Below are 16528 nucleotides of genomic sequence, written 5' to 3' on the forward strand. Positions count from 1 at the left end.
AACAACCCGTTCCCCAAATTCTGGAATATTTAACAAATCAGCTCTGTGAGCCAGTCCGAGCTGACCCCAGCACGCCCCTGCTGCTCCCCCCGCAGCCTGCAGCGCATGAGGGCCTTTCACAAACATTAGCTCGTCCTGCAAGCCTGTGAGTCTACAAGGTCTCCTGAGAACCCTCCTTGCCCCTTTTACAGAACAGCAGATGGAGGTTTGGAGAAGTTCAAGCACTTACCCAAGGTCACAGCATGAGCCAGTTACTTGCCGTCCTACCTTCCTACGTCTTCTCCCTGCAAGGTGGTCGATAAACCTACATATGGCCATGGTCCCCACCTCCCTTAGAGGGAATTTCCCAGGCCCCATGAAGACAGGAGCCCTATCCTCTCCCACCTTGGCTGCTCTACCCTCAAATTCCTAAGGTGGCTTGGCAGGAGGGAAGTTCTTGTTGGCTGGGGTTTCTGTCAAGCCACACCTGCCCCGATGCTTCTGAGCTCAAATCCGTCCCTGCCACATGTGGGCTTGGGGAAGGCTGTTTTGGCAGCTGGTGAGCAGAGGGCCTTTATCCTTGAGTTTGCTGGGGGATGGGGGTATGTGACTCACTGTGCTTGGGTGGGTGAAAGGCTGTAGCTAATGGGAGGGCCAGGACCCGGCCCAGGAAAGACTTTTCAGCCCCGCAAGCAAGCTGGCCCCGTGCCAGGTAAGGGCTCAGGTGAGTCACACTGCTAAGAGTGGCCTGAGGCTGGGCACAGACGTCCTCCAGGCAGGGTGGGACAGCCAAGAAAGTTTCATGGCTCTTGGCTCTCGCTGTCCCCTGGACTAATGTGGGGTCTCAAGCCAGCAGCTGCTGAGCTCACACTCGGGGCTGCCAAGCTCTGCTTGCTCCTTATCTTTGATGCTTCCAGGAGCCATGCAACTGAAAGGACATGGGAACACCCGTCCCACCACCTCAGGCCCCAGGGGAGAAGGGTAACTGCTGAGTGGCAGGTGCGGGGGGTAGAGGGGAGTGGGGGGTGGTTAATAAGCAGCATATGTGCTAATGGGGCAGGGTCCTCAGGTCTCTGGAGAAGGAGGCTGTTCCCTCCATTCTGGGGTAGCCCAGAGGAATGAGATGCTCTCAAACTCCTCATGCCTGGGGTAGAGAAAGGGCCCCTGATGGATGTGGTGGGACACAAGAGGGGATAGGTAGAACTACTGGGGTGGGAGATAGGGGGATGGGGGGGAGGGGCAAGGGATGATGGAAAGCCCAGCTGGTTTGGTAATGGAGCTAAGGAGCCAAGGTTGGAGCTGGACCCGGTGGGGCGAGGGTGGGGGCTGCTGTGGCTGGGGACTGTGCGGGGCACCCACCCAGGACATTCTGAGACCCTGACATTCATCCCTGCAGTGCTAGGGAGGGAAGAGGCCGCCGGGCTTGCTGAGTGGTGGAGCATGGGGTTTGGTGGGGGACAGGGCTTCAGCTGTCCACCAGCCTGCGTCTCCAGGTTGGACCCCTCCCAACTCCGCCCAGTTCCCAGGGTCACTTACTGTGTCCTCACCGAGTGAGAGGAGTGGCCCCTTCTGGATAGAGCCAGAACACCAGGTTCTAATTCTGATTGCGGGTGAGCTTGGGTAAGTCTCTTGCCCTTTCTGTGTTTCAATTACCTCATTGGGAAAACCAAATACCTACCTCTCAGGGGTGCTGTGAGGTTTAAATGAGAGGGTGGAAGGTCCTGGCGCCTAGCAGGTGCTCCACCCATGTCAGTCTCTTGGGGCTGGGGCTGGGCAAGAGGTAGGGACAGGCAGCTTCCCCATACCCTCCTCCTCATGTGTCCTCATGCTTGGAGTCAGCTGGACCCTGACCAGCCGGCCTAACTCAAGACTGGACCCTGAAAGCCCAGGATCTAAGGACAGAACCTCCCCTCCCCACCCGGGGAAAGGGCTTTCAGTCTCCTTGACCCCACTTCTGGCCCTAAAGACCTCTGCAGCCCCCAGAGTACTTAGAGATCCCCTGGAGTTAGGGAGGCTAGAGAGGGACATTCTTGATCTTCTGGGACGCAGCCTGACTTTCTGGGAAGATGGAGGAACAGCACATTCCTCCTAAAATAATTGTCCTGGAGTTATTTCCAGAGGCTCTTAGTGCCCAGGCCAGAAACGGCCAGTGATCCCGATGCCTGGGTACCTTCAGGACAAACGGGACAGAGGCCCCGCCCTCTCGCTGGCTGCCTGCCTGGCCCCCAACCCAGAGCAGATCCAGGCCAGGCTGAGGCCCCACAAGGGAACTCTTAACACCACTTCCCTGGTCCACTGAGTTCCCCCACACCTTTCTTCCTCCTTCTTGGGGGCCCTCTGATCTCTCCTCTTGGCTCCCCATTTCAGCAACGATAACCACCCACCCCAGGACCAAAAGGCTCACTGGCTGTGGGCTGGGGAGGGCCCACGCAGAGATTTCCATGTTACAGCACTTGATGATCCTGGGTCTGGTCATTCAAAAAACATTGGATTAAACCCAGACTGGAGAACCCTCTCCAGAACGATGTGCCCATGCTCTTCAAACATGTCCAGGTCACAGAAGACAAAAAAGGGCTGAAGAACAGCTCCAGGTTGAAGGAAACCAAAGACACCTGAGAACGAAGGCCACGCGTGCTCCTGGCTTGGATCTTGCATAGGAAGAAGAGTTGCCATGAAGAACGTCAGAGGGGCAATCAGCAAAATGTGGATGTGGACCGTATAGTAGATGATTATACTCTCCCACGGCCCAACGTCCTGTATTTGGTCATTGTAGTGTGGAGGTGTGAGATGTCCGGGATGTCCCTTCGTCCTTGGTGTGGGGACTATTTCATGCCGGGCCTCGCAGATGTGATCTGTTCTTCTCCCGGACCCAATCATGTTCTGCCAGATCCTGGGTCAGGCCACGAAGCATCTGAGCTCCATCCTCCTCTTCGTCTTTATTGGAGAAGGGGATATGGGAGCAGAGCTGTATGTCTTGTGTTTGGTATTATTCGATCCAGATGTCAGTTGGGGTAGGAAGCATAACCCAGAACCCTGGAACAAACGGGGTTCCCGTGATCAGTACAAGTTCTACTCAGTGAATGTAGATTACAGCAAACAAAAGAAGGTCCAGACTTCTAAATGAAATGTTTTACTAAAAAGCTGCTAGAATGAAGGTCTTCCAGAAACCATCCGCACAACTTTCCGCTCATCCAGGAAATATTTCCCCTCTAAATGCATGAAATCATGTTGGTGCATCGTGTTGGGGTTTACACGGATTAATAAATATCTAAAACTTGAAAAAAAAAAAAGAAAAAAGAAAATGTCTCTGTTCGTTCGGCATGTAGGAGATACACCCCCAAGTGTTCAGGGCTAAAAGATGCTGCTGTCTGTAACTTCCTCTCAAAATAATAATAATGTGTGTGTGTATGTGTGGTGATAAACATGGCAAGAGCATTAATAATTTGTGGATTTGGATGAGGACTACATGAGAGTTCATTGTCTTACAAGTTTTCAGGAAGTTTGAAAATTTTTCAAAATAAAAAGTAAAACTGTATTTTTTTTTTTTAAAGATTTTATTTATTTATTTGACAGAGAGATAGCGAGAGCAGGAACACAAGCAGGGGGGGTGGGAGAGGGAGAAGCAGGCCTCCCGCGGAGCAGGGAGCCGATGCAGGGCTCGATCCCAGGACCCTGGGATCATGACCTGAGCCGAAGGCAGACGCTTAACGACTGAGCCACCCAGGCGCCCAAAACTGTATTTTTAATATTTGAGAGAAGGACATGACGGAGGGAGGCTTTTCTTGGCAAATACGTCCTGAGTGCCCCCTAGGGACCAGGGCTGGGTAGAGGGCATGGAGCTTCTGAGATTTGCTGGCTGAAGAGTCCTCAGGCTCTGGCCAGAGCCCGCCGTGTAGGAGATACTCTATGCCAGGTCGCTGACCTCGGCGAGGAAGGAGAGACCATGCAGTTATGCTCAAGAATGGGTTACTCGAAGCGACAGCACTCTGGGGAGGCTCAATATGTGTTTGCTGAGCCAGTGAGAAAAGAGAAGTGACTGATGCTGACCACGGCTGATGGGAGCTATATCAGGACCAGTATAGAACTTCCTGACTCTCTGCATAATTAAACACCAGAAAAACAACAAGGAACACTGGAAAACATCCACCCCAGTCTCGTTGTAAAAATAGGGCCCATCTGTCCTGGAGGGCTTAGTGTGGCGCGGGCCTGGAGGCAGGGGCCTGGCCAGGATGACCTCTGGAGGCCCCTCCCAGCTCTAGGATTCCATGATTCTATGACATGGCCAGCAGTCTGGAGTGGTGGCATGAAGGTATCCCCTGTGGAGAGCAACAGGAGGGCTAAGTCATCTACCTCCTAAAGACAGTTGTGAGCGTGGGAGAGGGCCCTGATGGCATATGGGGCCCAGCCAGCCAGGAAGGGAAGGGTGGGGCACTGTGGGGGTCAGCCCTCAGTCACCTCCTGCATTTCCGGAGGAGGAGACAGGGTGGGGTTGGACCTGGAAGGAAAGAGTCAAGGGTCTGTACATTCCACTCGGTTCAGACCCAAAGGACAAGGGCAGCTGAGGGCCGTGGGCTGGAAGAGGAGCAGACAGCTGTTTTCTGGGTGGGACAGGCTCAAATACTGCTCTGTTCTCACTAGGCAGAATTGGAAAATGAGCTCAAGCTGGCAGTACTGGGGGAGAGAAATCAGGCCTTCCCTCTGGTTGGGGGTAGGGGAGTATTGGGGAACCAGGGGACGATGGGGACAAGGAGGGGAGGACTCCACTGCCCTTGGCTGGGACAGGAGATGGGGTTAAATGGACTGAGCATCTTCTTGGCCTGGGCAGGCCTTAGTCTCAGTGAAGCGCCCACATTCGGACCACAAGGAGTAGGAATCCCAATGCCCCCTCCTCTTGTGGAGTGGACGAAGAGACCCCAGATATCAAGACCAGATATCCTGGAAGGCTGTGACCTTACAAGGGCAGCCCCGTTGGTAGACTTGTCATACTACCTCTGCCCCTCTCATTTGGGATTCCTAAAGTCAGGATCAACTTAACTATGGGGTTTAGCAAACACCCCTGTCCATCTGGTTCTCCCCATTAGGGCCCCCATCCAGCAGGCAGAGCAGGTGTGGGGAGAACTCTTCCTTAAGAGACTGTGAAGAGGGCCAGAGTCACCCCGACATAGCATTGTCTTTCAGGGGTCATCAGACACACCCAAGATTGTACCTTGGCCCCACCACTTACAAGCTTGGAATCTGAGGCAAGTCATGTAATCTCTCTGAGACTGAGTTTCCCCATGTGTCAACCAGGAATAGAATAATGCCCACCTCCTTGATTCGGAGAAACAATTATATGCAAGACAGAACCAAAGGGCCAGGCGAGGAGAGAGTACATATCGTATTACATCACTTCCCAGATACATTTTTTTTTAGTATCAGGTGCATTGTGTTGTTGATGATTAGCTATTTAATATTACCTGGAAAGAAGGTCTCTCTCTCGGTGCTTGGAATTTCCCCATTAGAGATTCAGTCCTTGGCTTTTGTGATCTTCTGGAGTCCTTGCTTAAAAGGCAAATGGGAATTTCAGAATATGGGCAAGAGCTAAAGGAACAAGGAGACTGCCCCACATTTCCCTAAGGGTCCTCTGGCCTCGGTTGTTCCTGAGGTCTTGCCTTCCTCCCCATCTCTTGCTTTCCGAAGAATAAGATGTCTGTTTTCCAGTTTGAAAATCCCTGGGCCCAGGAGGAGGATGAGGAGTGGGAGAAGGGTGATGTTGGGGAGGCAGAGGGAACACATGCGGAGAAACGTGCAGGGAGGGGGGCATGGAGCCAAGTAGAGCTGACCCAGCTGTCTTCACCAGGCCCAGGTAGCCAGCCTCCAGGTGAGCTCACAGTAGTAGGTCAGTGCCACGAAGCTCATCTGCCCAGCAGGGATGATGTCTGGACGTCTGGTGAGCCGGTCCAACACTTCCAGCCACTTGAACCATGCCAACAATGTGTCCTTAGCCCAGACTCCAGGCTGGCCCCATGGCCCCAACGTGACCTGGGCCAAAAGTCTCAAGCGCCCCCACACCCCGAGGGGCTCGGCAGAGTTCAGTACCTGCAGCAGCACCTCCGAGCAGTCCGACAACCCCAGCTCCCCCAGACTTCCAGTGAGGAAAATCTGCATGGGCCGCCCCTACAACTCCACGTGTGTAGAGACCAGCCACCTCGCAAACCACCCCAAGGTGTCCAGGAGGCGCACCTGCCGCAGCAGCTCCCGCTGCCTGCTCTGTACGGATCGTCCCTCGGGCCTCTGTAGCCCCAGCTTCCTGGACCAACTCATCAAAGGCATCAACTACCTTGACAGATCCACCACCGCCTTCTATACCAACTGCCCCAGATCATCCCTGAGGCTGCCGAGGCTTGCCGCCAGCTACCTGGAAAGCGCCGCCAACTCCATCCACCTGGAGCACCCGGACCACTCGTTCCCCCGCAGTTACTCCAACCCCAGCACCAGCATGGCTGCCTTTGACAACTCCGCCAACACGTGCATGGTGCCGTCCACCAGGGGTGTCAGCACCCTGCAACGTGTGGATGAGCCTGCCAACGCCAGTTACTCACGCCAGCTTCAAAGCCGGAGACTCACGCCTGAGCTGCCGCAGAGGCCAGAGATGAAGCTGCCTGAGCTCCCCTTGTTCGGCAACGGGATCTTTTCCTCAGGCCATCTGCCCAAGTTCTGGGAGGCAATCTGCTCGGGCTGGAGAGCCCCCGAGCCCATCTCCAAACCCTGTAGCTGGTGGTAACATCAACCAGGAAATGGGTACGTGTCCATCAGGCTGCAGTTGTAGAAAATAAATGGTCTGTGGCAAAATGCTCCTTCCAAGGCTCTGTTGAGGGGGGTGGGGGGGACAGCCATTTAGATTGGGGGTTATAAACTCAATGACCTATAGGGCCAGGAGGGTGGAAGTTAATGGGTGAACTGGGCTAGGTGGAGAGGAAATACTTGGTCTAAACCCAGCTCTCCAAGGGGTTGTTGCTTTTTCAAGAGAAGCCAGGAATCTCATTTTTATATGCGAACAACAAATTAAAAAATGTCATAGTGCTCTGTGGGCCGAAGAAAAATACTTGCAGGTGGAATGTGAGGCCCACAGGCCTCAGTTTAGAATCCCTGGTTTATATATTGAATGGGTCACTGGGAAGTTTCCCCATGGGCAGAAATAGACTAGCTATCCATTCCCAATCCCTATTCCTCCTCTTGTGGTTTCAGGATTGTCATTGATGTAGATTTCAGTACTGCCCAATGTGAGCAGAAATAATGATGACGATGATGATGATAGTAATAGCAGAAATTCCTAGAGCACTAACTATGTGGCAGGCACTGTTCTAAGTACTTTATATATATTCTTCTAAGGATGTGGTTTTAGTGACCAAGGCTTAGGATGGATATAGAGGAAAAACTCTAGGATGGCAAGTGGGAGAGGCAACCAGGGATGGTTGCCACTGGAGGGCCTTGCCCTTCCTGGGAAATCTCTGAAGAGTGGTTCTGTCCAGGCCAGAGGAGGCCTGGAGGGTCAGAACGAGGAGGTCCTGAGTTTCTCACTGCAAATGTCTGAGAAAATGTTTCCTGGGCTATAAAGGGGGCCTCCAAACCTTCAGAGACTGAACTGATTTGTGCTGAGAAGTCAGACTCTACAAGGCGTCCAGCTCTCCACCATCCTGCTGCGTGAGGGACTATGGAGACTGGGATTCCAGCTGGTTCTACCACTAGCCTATCGTGGGACCTTGGGTACATCACTTTCTCTCCCCAGGCCTGTTTCCCCTTCAGTAAATGAGTAGGGTAGATTTGATGGGTTTAAGGGGCCCAGACGCTGATATTTCTGAGTCTGCCCTCCTAGACCCAAGCCAGGCCTGGGCTGAGAATCAAGAGTGCCCCCACCAACCCCTTGACTCTCCAGAACTCAGGCCTTCTGAGTCCTGAGGCAGCTTCACATTTCAGGCCTCAGGGCCATTTCTGTGTGGCTCTGAACTTCAGGCCCAGGCCCTTCTTGCCGGAGGTTTCCCGTCTCCTTGGAAATATGAGGGCCAACGGCAGGTCAGAGTATGGAATGGGGCTCACCTTGAAATAATGCAGAACCTGCAGTTCCACAAGATTCCATGACTCTTGGAGGGAGTGGCCTGCTCTGGCCCAGCTCTGTGGCCAAACAGAGAAGGTGGCAAGCCTGAATATCCCTACCATGAGGTCACCATGGCGGTCTCAGGAGAGGAGGAAGGAAGGGGGCATGGGGCCCTTAGTTTGCTGAATTCACCCCCACTTCTATTTCATCTCTGGAGAACAAGAGATATCCTCCCTGGGTCCAAAGCTCAGCATGCAGCACATTCTTTCCCTTGTCTCTTGCATCCCTTCCCTCCCGAGGGAGAAGACTTCGGCCTTTGTCTAGTGGGTCCTCAGTTCTCCAGTGACCCATTCCCCACATAAACATTTGTAGGAATACAGCTTATCAGAATCCACTTTGGCCCCACTCAAGAGAGGGTGTCCTGATTCTCAAATCCTCTGTCTGGCCACTCAAAGCCATCCCCTTCCTGCTCTAGGTCCATATTTGCGTAAGATTTGTCCCTGACTCTCCTGGAGATGCCCATCTCCAAAAGAGTTTAATTTCCCGTAACTGGAGTGTAAGATCCTTGTCTAGGACACTGCTCTTAAGGTCTCCAGTGTCTGGTCCAATTCTGGCTCACAATAGGGGCTCAGTTACTAATACTGATTATAGGGCCGTGTGCCCAATAGGTGCTCAGCAGTAGTAACTACTATTGTCTAAAGGATAGTTAAAGTGTCTTGCACACGATGGATGTTTAATAACAATTCATGATGGTGGCCAACATTTATTAAGCTCTTAACTATACACCAGGCATTGTTTTAAGTGCTTTCTACATATTAACTCATTTAATCCCCACATTAATCCTTCAAGGAAGATATTATTGTCCCTATTGTATGGATGAGAAAGCTGAGGCACAAAGAGGTCAGGCATAAATGTTGAGGATAAAGATGATTACAGTGCATCCAACACAGTGGCTCTTCTAAAACTGGATGGCAGGGTCATTCTAGAGTATTACGTGCACAGTAGGTGCTCAATAATTAACGTCATGATTATAACATCTTGTAAGTAGTAGGTGCTCTGCAAATATACACAGTGGATGGTAAATACCATTACAGAGCCCAATACACAGTCGGTGCTCAAATGAAGTTTGGCCATCGGTGGGGGGTTAGATTGTACGTGCAAGGGACAGGAGCTCTGTGTTTGGCCCCCAAAATTGCTTTTTTGCTTAGTATTTATTTACTTGGATACTCACAACTCACAAATCCCTTTCAGCAATCACTCAGCCCAAGTCCCGAGAAAGTAAGGCTCTTAGCTGGGGAAGGCTCTCTGTTCCACGTGGCCACGCAGAGGCCACAGGAAGTCCTCCGTGTCCACTGTTCAAGCCATGCATCTGCAAGGTCTGTGTAAACAGGAAGCAACATGCTGGTGACAGAACAATGCCACGGCCCTAGTGTGCTGTCCGGCTTGTATACAGAAGAAGCTAGGTGTCCCCAGAGCTGAGGGTGGCCGGGGAAAGTCCTTCACGCCTGCACGAGTACCCCATCATTTCTTGAGCTCCCACGCTATGTTCCAGGCAGGCCACCAAGGCCTGAAATATAAGCTCTCAGCCCTCTCTGCTCCCTGCAAGGCTAAGTTTTAGTACCCCATTTTGCAGAGGGGGAAACTGAGGCTCAGAAAGAAAAAGTGACATGCCCAAGCTCCTCCAGTGGGCACGTAGCAGAGCTGGGATTCTAACCCAGGGCTCTGACCCTCAGCCAATGCTTTTTCCGTCCAGATTGCTTTTTCTCTTAGTATTTATTGAATGGACTCCAAGAGAAAGAGGGGTAAATCTTGGTATCCAAAATACACAGTAAATTAGACAAAGCAAGGGTGGTGTTTAACTCCAGGGGTTTGGGCTGCCCCTCAACACCAGTGTTCTGAACAGGGTAGTGTTAACCTGGAATATGCTCTCTGGGAAATCAGAAACAAAGGGAGAAATTTCCTCAACGGTCACCTGTGGTCTCCATTGCCCAATCCACTGGTCCCTGCATCATTGGGTCGCTTTGGGGGTAGGTGTGTGACATTAGAATTATTTTTGTATGGTTAAAAAAAATCTGACGTAACCCTTTTCAAACAGATAATGTGATACCACCATTCTATGATTCCAGAAAATACGTGCGTATTGCCAAGGTGCATGCTGGAGCAACACACCGTCCTACTCTCAGCCCTCACTCCCGCACCTACCTTTCCCCATCTCTGAGACTTAAGAACCTTGCCCTCCACCCCCTAACCCTCCCCACCCGCTGCTCATTCCCCAGGCCCGCCTTACCCCTCACTGTCTTTTCTGTCTGCCCCTGACTGGTTCCGCTGACTCTACATGGGAAGAAGAAAACTAGAAGGGGGGATCCCCTCTCCCTCCCGAAACTGCATCCACACTGTCCTTTTCTAAGGTGAAATCTCAGTAGAAGCAAAGAGCCTCAGACGTGTGCCGTGCCTGAGTTGGTACCACCATTTCTGGCAAACTTAACAGCCTCCTGGGCCCCTCCCAACAGGGCAGGAATTTATGGTGAACAATTGAACAAAGCCGGGAACTCGAGGGAGAAGGCACAGGACATTCCAAAAGGATTTCTCTCAAGCTCCCAAAGACAACATGTGGGAACACTGCAGAAACCTCATAACCTAGCAAAGAAAAGCATGAAAGGGATGGAAAATCTGCCCAGGAGGAAGGGCCCTTTGGGCTGGAGGAAGGAACAAGGGGCCGCGGGTCAGGAGGCCAGGGTGGGAGGCCCTCCTCTGTGCCACTCATGACCCTCCACCTTTCTGGCCTCAGATCTGTGGTCCTTAAGAACTGAGGGAACCACAGAAGAAAACACAGGGATGCATACATATCCGTTCACAGCAATGCTTTATTCGTCACCACGACCTGGAAACAGCCCAAATACCCAACAACAGGATAGGGTTGATGAACGCTGGTGTGTTGAGGAGGCACAATACAAAATAATTATTAGAACTATGGTGAGCAAAGTCAATATGAGTGCAAGGGAGCTGGCCCACAAGTTGCTAACAGTTACCATCTGCAACGAGAGTGTGTAGCCAGTAAGTCTGTGCGCTGCTTCTAATACGGAGCCCGTATGGCAAGAAAAAAGTTGTCAGCGAGTGAAACGGAGTGCTTACCCATACAGTTGATTTACACCCTAAGCAAGTTTCTTATCGCATCTGGGACTGCTAATAAACAGTTTGGGGACTGGCCCAGAGCCACAGAGACATTTGTAAGTAGCCTGGTCTTTCCTGACACATAGAACCGTGTTTCTGGAAAGAATGTTAGGCAGGAGAAGCAAGCCATGAACTGGTGCCCATGACAGTGATCCCACGAGGTAAAATGCACGTGTGTACAGTAACAAAGGAAGGGAAATGAACATTTATGGAGCACCAGCTATGGGCCCTGCACAGAAGTCTTCTTTCTATAGCTGAAAACAAGAGTGCGTGGGCAGGAATGTGAAGGGGGTGTATGGAGGCCATAAGAATTCCAGCCTGGCTGGAGGAGGGGAGCATGAGTGACAAATTCAAATTATAGAGACCATTTATGGTCAGCTCAGGAGCGAGCTCTGCGGCAGTATTTGCAAAGTGTGTTATGAGAAACACAAGTCTTATGAGATGTTAAAAGATTTTTTTCGTAAAAACAAATGGGCTCCTTTCTCAAGTATCTTGAGGAATGCTGGATTAAATAGAGTTGGGCGGGTGACTTTACTGGAGGAACTCTCAGGAACTTTCCTGTGTTGGTGTCCCTTGAGATGGCCAAAGTGTAAGAAAGAGCACAGAGTTCCCAAACTCCTTGAGCAGGGAACCCCTTTTTGAAGGAGCATCTCAGAGGGCAGGTGGTCCATGAGGCACACGGTGGGAACCCTGCCCCGGGCCTGGGCCCCAGGGTGGGAGCTCAGCAAGAAAGTGATTGATAATGGCCAGGGGTGGTGGGGAGATACCTGGAGGGGGCAGAGGAACCAAATCCAAGGCTATTTTCAGATAAGTCACACTTCTGCTTGGGCAGAGTGGAGAACCTGGGGGAGGCAGACTTGGATGTGGTCGAGAACGTGGGTTCTAGAGTCAGACAGACATGGATGTGAATCGTGGCTCTACCTCCTACTGACTGCGTGTGATCTAAGGCCAGCCACGTCACGCTCTGGGGCCTCAATTTTCTTGTCTTGAAAAGGGCAGTAACAAAATACTCTCACTTGCCAACTCCCCAGAACTGTGGTATCATCAAAGGAGATTCAGTGTTCATCCAACAGCAAGGGGAATTTATCTGCCCCGAGTACAAACCAGAAAGGGGACATTTACATTTTACTCCGTGCTTCAACCATCTTGGTCTTTCATTCAAGTGAAATTATTCAAATGCCAGCACCCTGCCAGGCACTGTGCCCTTCACAGAGGATGTAATTGGGAACAAGACAGAAGCCAGATCATCACGCTCCCTGCCTTTATTATGCCTCCTAATATATTTTTTAAAAGATTTGGTTTAGGGGCGCCTGGATGGCTCAGTTGGTTAAGTGACTGCCTTCGGCTCAGGTCATGATCCTGGAGTCCTGGGATCGAGCCCCGCATCGGGCTCCCTGCTCAGCAGGGAGTCTGCTTCTCCATCTGACTGCCTCCCCCCATGTGCTCTCTCTCTCTCTCAAATAAATAATAAAATAAAGTATTAAAAAAAAAAGATTTTGTTTACTTATCTGAGAGAAAGAGTGAGCGCGAGGGGAGGGGCTGAGGGAGAGGGAAAGCAGTCTCCGGGTGGAGCAAGGAGCCCGATATGGGACTTGATCCCAGGACCCTGGGATCATGACCTGAGCCAAAGGCAGACGCTTCACCAACTGAGCCGCCCAGGCACCCCGTAGGCCTCATACTATGAAATGATCTTCCAAATTGTTGCAATTGTAAAAATGTTGAGAGAGAAGTTTGGGGGAGGCAGGTTGTGGGAAAGTACAGCAGGGGACATGACCGAGCCTGGGAGGGCAGGGAAGGCTCCTGTGGTAGCATGATCTAGCTAAATGCTAGAAGATAGCAGGATGAAGGGGGCTGGGTATTGGGTGGGTAAAGCACTCGAGGAGAAGGAAAAGGATGCATAGAGACCAGGTTGGGGGAGGGATGTGGCTCGAGAAATGGGCAGGACTATATCTTGCCAGGCCTGGAGGGTCCTCTCCCTCTCCATAGGAACTTTTACTGCTTGCTTAGGCCCGTGTCCTCCTCTTCTTCACATCACCTCCAAGTTTCCTCTCTTCCATCTCCACCCCCTTTCAGTACCAATTTTCCTGTTCCACATTCTCACCCAAGGACATATCCTTACCCTGCCAGCATCTGTTTGCCCACACAGGCATTGGAACCTTTGTACAAAGTAGGTGTTTATTTCATAATTGAATGAAATTAATTAATTTCATAATTTCATAATGAAATTAATTAATTTCATAATTTCATAATGAAATTAATTAATTTCATAATTGAATGAAGGTGCACAGCAAGCCCATACGGTGCCTTTGCTCAAAGGAGCAAAAGGTTTCCCCCCCCCCAGGGCAGATATAGTCCCAAAGCCGGGCCCACTTGTCTGCATACTTTTGTTCAGTGAACAACCTACCCAACCATTCACTGCAGCTCGGAAGGAAGGAAGGAAGGAAGGAAGGAAGGAAGGAAGGAAGGAAGGAATGTGAAACAAGTGAGAAGCTCTGAGGCAGAGAAAAGATTTGGAGTGGAAGTGGAAGCCAGGAAAAGCTGAGTCCTGTCAATTTTGGAGTGGCAAACAAGATGACCCACAAACTCTGGCCACTGATTCCAGAAGGCACCCAACTCCTGTTTTGTAGAAGCCAGATTGTTTGGCTGCTCTTACCTATCCAAACTCTTGTTGTCTCTCCTTATCTAAGGCAACTTGTGCAAGACTTGAATTGTTTCTCTCCAAGAGGATGACGAGCACCCTAAGCTATGAGTACGTACAGCATGATTACAGGCGCCTCCAAGACTCAGCAAAGCCCAAAAGCCCTGCCTCTGCTTCTCCTCGAAGCCATATGAGGAGATAGCCAGGCCCTAGACAAAGCAACTTGAGAACATTTACTAAAGATATCAAGGACTGCAAAAGAAAACAGAGCTGGCCAAATCCTCAGGGTGGGTGGAGTTACTCTGGAAGACTTTCTAGACAGGCCGTATTTTTCTGCCCTCTGTGTCAGCCCAGCTCCTTCCACTCAGCTTTACCATCTCTCTCCCCAACCTCTTTTAGTAAGCAAGACTTATAGCTCGGGTTTAGTCTTGACCAGACATCTACAAAGGGCTGCTTGTTTCCCTTTTCCCTTTGCTCATGAGCAAATCGGCCAAGAAGCCAAAGCTCTGGGACTTAAAGGGCCCGAGGTGGGGAAAAGACACTGAGGCAGCTCACAAAATGTGATTTGTCACAGATGCTGACCCTCCACAGACAGGCAAGGCCTTGGAAAAATCCTGCCACCGAGGCTGGCCACCTGCCAACTCTGAAGTCAGTGGAGTTTTGTAGCCTTCTTCATCAGAGAGGGAGTTTCCCCAGCGCCAGGCTGCACTCACCCACCAGACTGGAGGTCCATGGGGTGAAGGCTGCATCTTGCCTTCAGATTAGGAGCAACACATTAGGTGCAGAAGCTGCTCCTCCAACAGACTAGAGCCCCCTGAGGGCACAAGTGTCCCCCTCTTCAGATTGGGAACTCACCCAGAGACAGCAGTAGGAGAAATGGTGCCCTTTATTGAGTGCTTCCTATGTGCCTGAACTGTTCTTTAAAAAAGTAAATAAACATATTAATTCATTTTAGTCCTCAGCAACACTGTGAGAGAGGTCTTAGTATTATTCTCCTTTTCCTATTTTCTAGATGATGAGACTGAGGGATCAAAAGGTTGACTAATTTGTTCAAGGTTGCACAGTGAGGTGGTAGAGGCAGGATTCTCCATCAGACTGAGAACAACGTGAGGATAGGGACTATATCCTGCCCCTTGCCTCCCACCAGATTAGGGGTTCACTCAGGGCCAAGAGCAGACACCCCTCTTCTGTCTACCCATATCTCCCTGTTTGGAGCAGTTAACAGCCCTTACTCAGTGTTATGCCTGGCATCTGGGTTGGGGACAGGGAGTTACCCCTTAGAGCTCTGAGCTGGTCTCCCGGAAATATGCCCCACAGGGTGAAGAACCCAATCTTTGGGGATGGAGCATCTATCTGGGATGGGGGTCAGGATGCCAGCAGTCTCTCAATTCCCCCCTGTGCCTGGGAGGCCACAGAGTGCCCAGGAGCCTGCAGGCCCCTATCACAGGGAACATGCCTTCCGGAGCCCGGCCTGGTGCCGCCCAGTTAGCTGGGCATTTCCTTCTGTCCACAGCTCACCTCACTCCTGGCCTCAAACCCAGCCCTGAGTCTCTGGAACCTAGCAACTCTCACAAGAAACAATGAAAACTTCAGGTTTTTTTCTCCTCCCTCTATCATTACTCAAAAGGTTTTCCTCTAAGCTACATGCACACACGCACACACGCCAGTTTTCTCTCCACCCATCAGCCTGGGTTGCCCTGGAAATTTTCAGGCAGAATGGAGACCTGAGCGCAGGCGGAGAGGCCCAGTGGCATGGCCAAGTGTGCGGTCTGTGGGTCTGTGTCAGAGGTGAATCATCAGGGACTGGGATTTCCCACCCAAGCATCTGTGACTGGGGCTTTCGTGGGGTCTGTGTCTGGGCCTGCGTGTGCGAGCTGTGTGTCTCTGGCACCCGGGCTGTGATTTATGTCCATCCAAGTTGGTTTGTGCGTGGTTTACAGGGAAAATGGTGCGTGTGAGGGCCAGTTCAGTTCACTCTCGAGTGCCCACTGTAAGGCGCTGTGGTTAGTGCGGGAGAAAATGTAAAAAAGACAGGCCAGCATGTGGGGGAGCGAATTATGTCCCCCTGTGTGTGAACGGGAAGCGCCTGTGCGGAATTTGTGTGTGAAAACACGTCCTGACGCTTCGGGTCTGGGGATTCATACTTGTGAGTCTGTGTAAAAATGCGAATAGGAACATGAGCCGCTGAGTGTGTGAAAGTCGTGCCGGCTGTGTCACCTGCAGGGTGACACTTTGGAAGACTGATCAAGTGTGTGCCTGGGTGGGTGAAGTCTGTTGGTGTGCGCCGGTGGGGGGTGAGGGCGCAAGTGTGAAAGGTCGTGGGGAGACCAGCGTGGCGCGTGTGTGTGTGAGCGTCCCAGGTGCGCGTGTGCAGGCCTTGTGTGTGAGAGCGTGGGGGGCTCTCGCGGCCCAAGTGAGAAAGGGGGTGTGGGCAAGTGTGGGTTTGTGCGGGCGTCGCTTGGACGGGGAGGGGCTTGTGCGGGGGTCGCGTGTGCCGGGAGGGGCGGCGGGGGCCCGCGCGCAGGGCCCCGGCCCCGTCCCATCCCACACTCCAGGCCGGGTTTGGCGAGGAGCCGGGCTGGGCCGCGGCCCGCGCCGAGGGGGTTGGGGGGACCCAGACAAAGGCCCAGTTGGCTGCGCTGCCGGCTCGGGCTCGGGCTCGGGCT

At 51.9% G+C, this 16528-nt stretch overlaps 1 protein-coding gene across 2 annotated transcripts; it reads left to right on the plus strand.

Annotated features, from left to right (window-relative positions):
- Nucleotides 1–215: 215 nt before the first annotated feature.
- On the plus strand, nucleotides 216–3207 carry LOC118019915 (cytochrome c oxidase subunit NDUFA4-like). 2 transcript variants are annotated; one of them, XM_035019563.1, is made up of 2 exons: nucleotides 216–291; nucleotides 2533–3207. In XM_035019563.1, the coding sequence occupies exon 2, from the start codon at nucleotides 2855–2857 to the stop codon at nucleotides 3101–3103; it is 249 nt and encodes an 82-aa protein (XP_034875454.1). In that variant the 5' UTR covers nucleotides 216–291; nucleotides 2533–2854; the 3' UTR covers nucleotides 3104–3207. The 2 variants fall into 2 exon arrangements, with proteins under 2 accessions (XP_034875454.1, XP_034875453.1); XM_035019562.1 differs by lacking the exon at nucleotides 216–291 and adding an exon at nucleotides 1530–1599.
- The last annotated feature ends 13321 nt before the right edge of the window (nucleotides 3208–16528 follow it).

Source organism: Mirounga leonina, unplaced genomic scaffold (genome assembly GCF_011800145.1).
Source record: "Mirounga leonina isolate KUSES-001 unplaced genomic scaffold, KU_Mleo_1.0 Mir_173, whole genome shotgun sequence".
In the NCBI taxonomy this organism is placed as follows: domain Eukaryota; kingdom Metazoa; phylum Chordata; class Mammalia; order Carnivora; family Phocidae; genus Mirounga; species Mirounga leonina.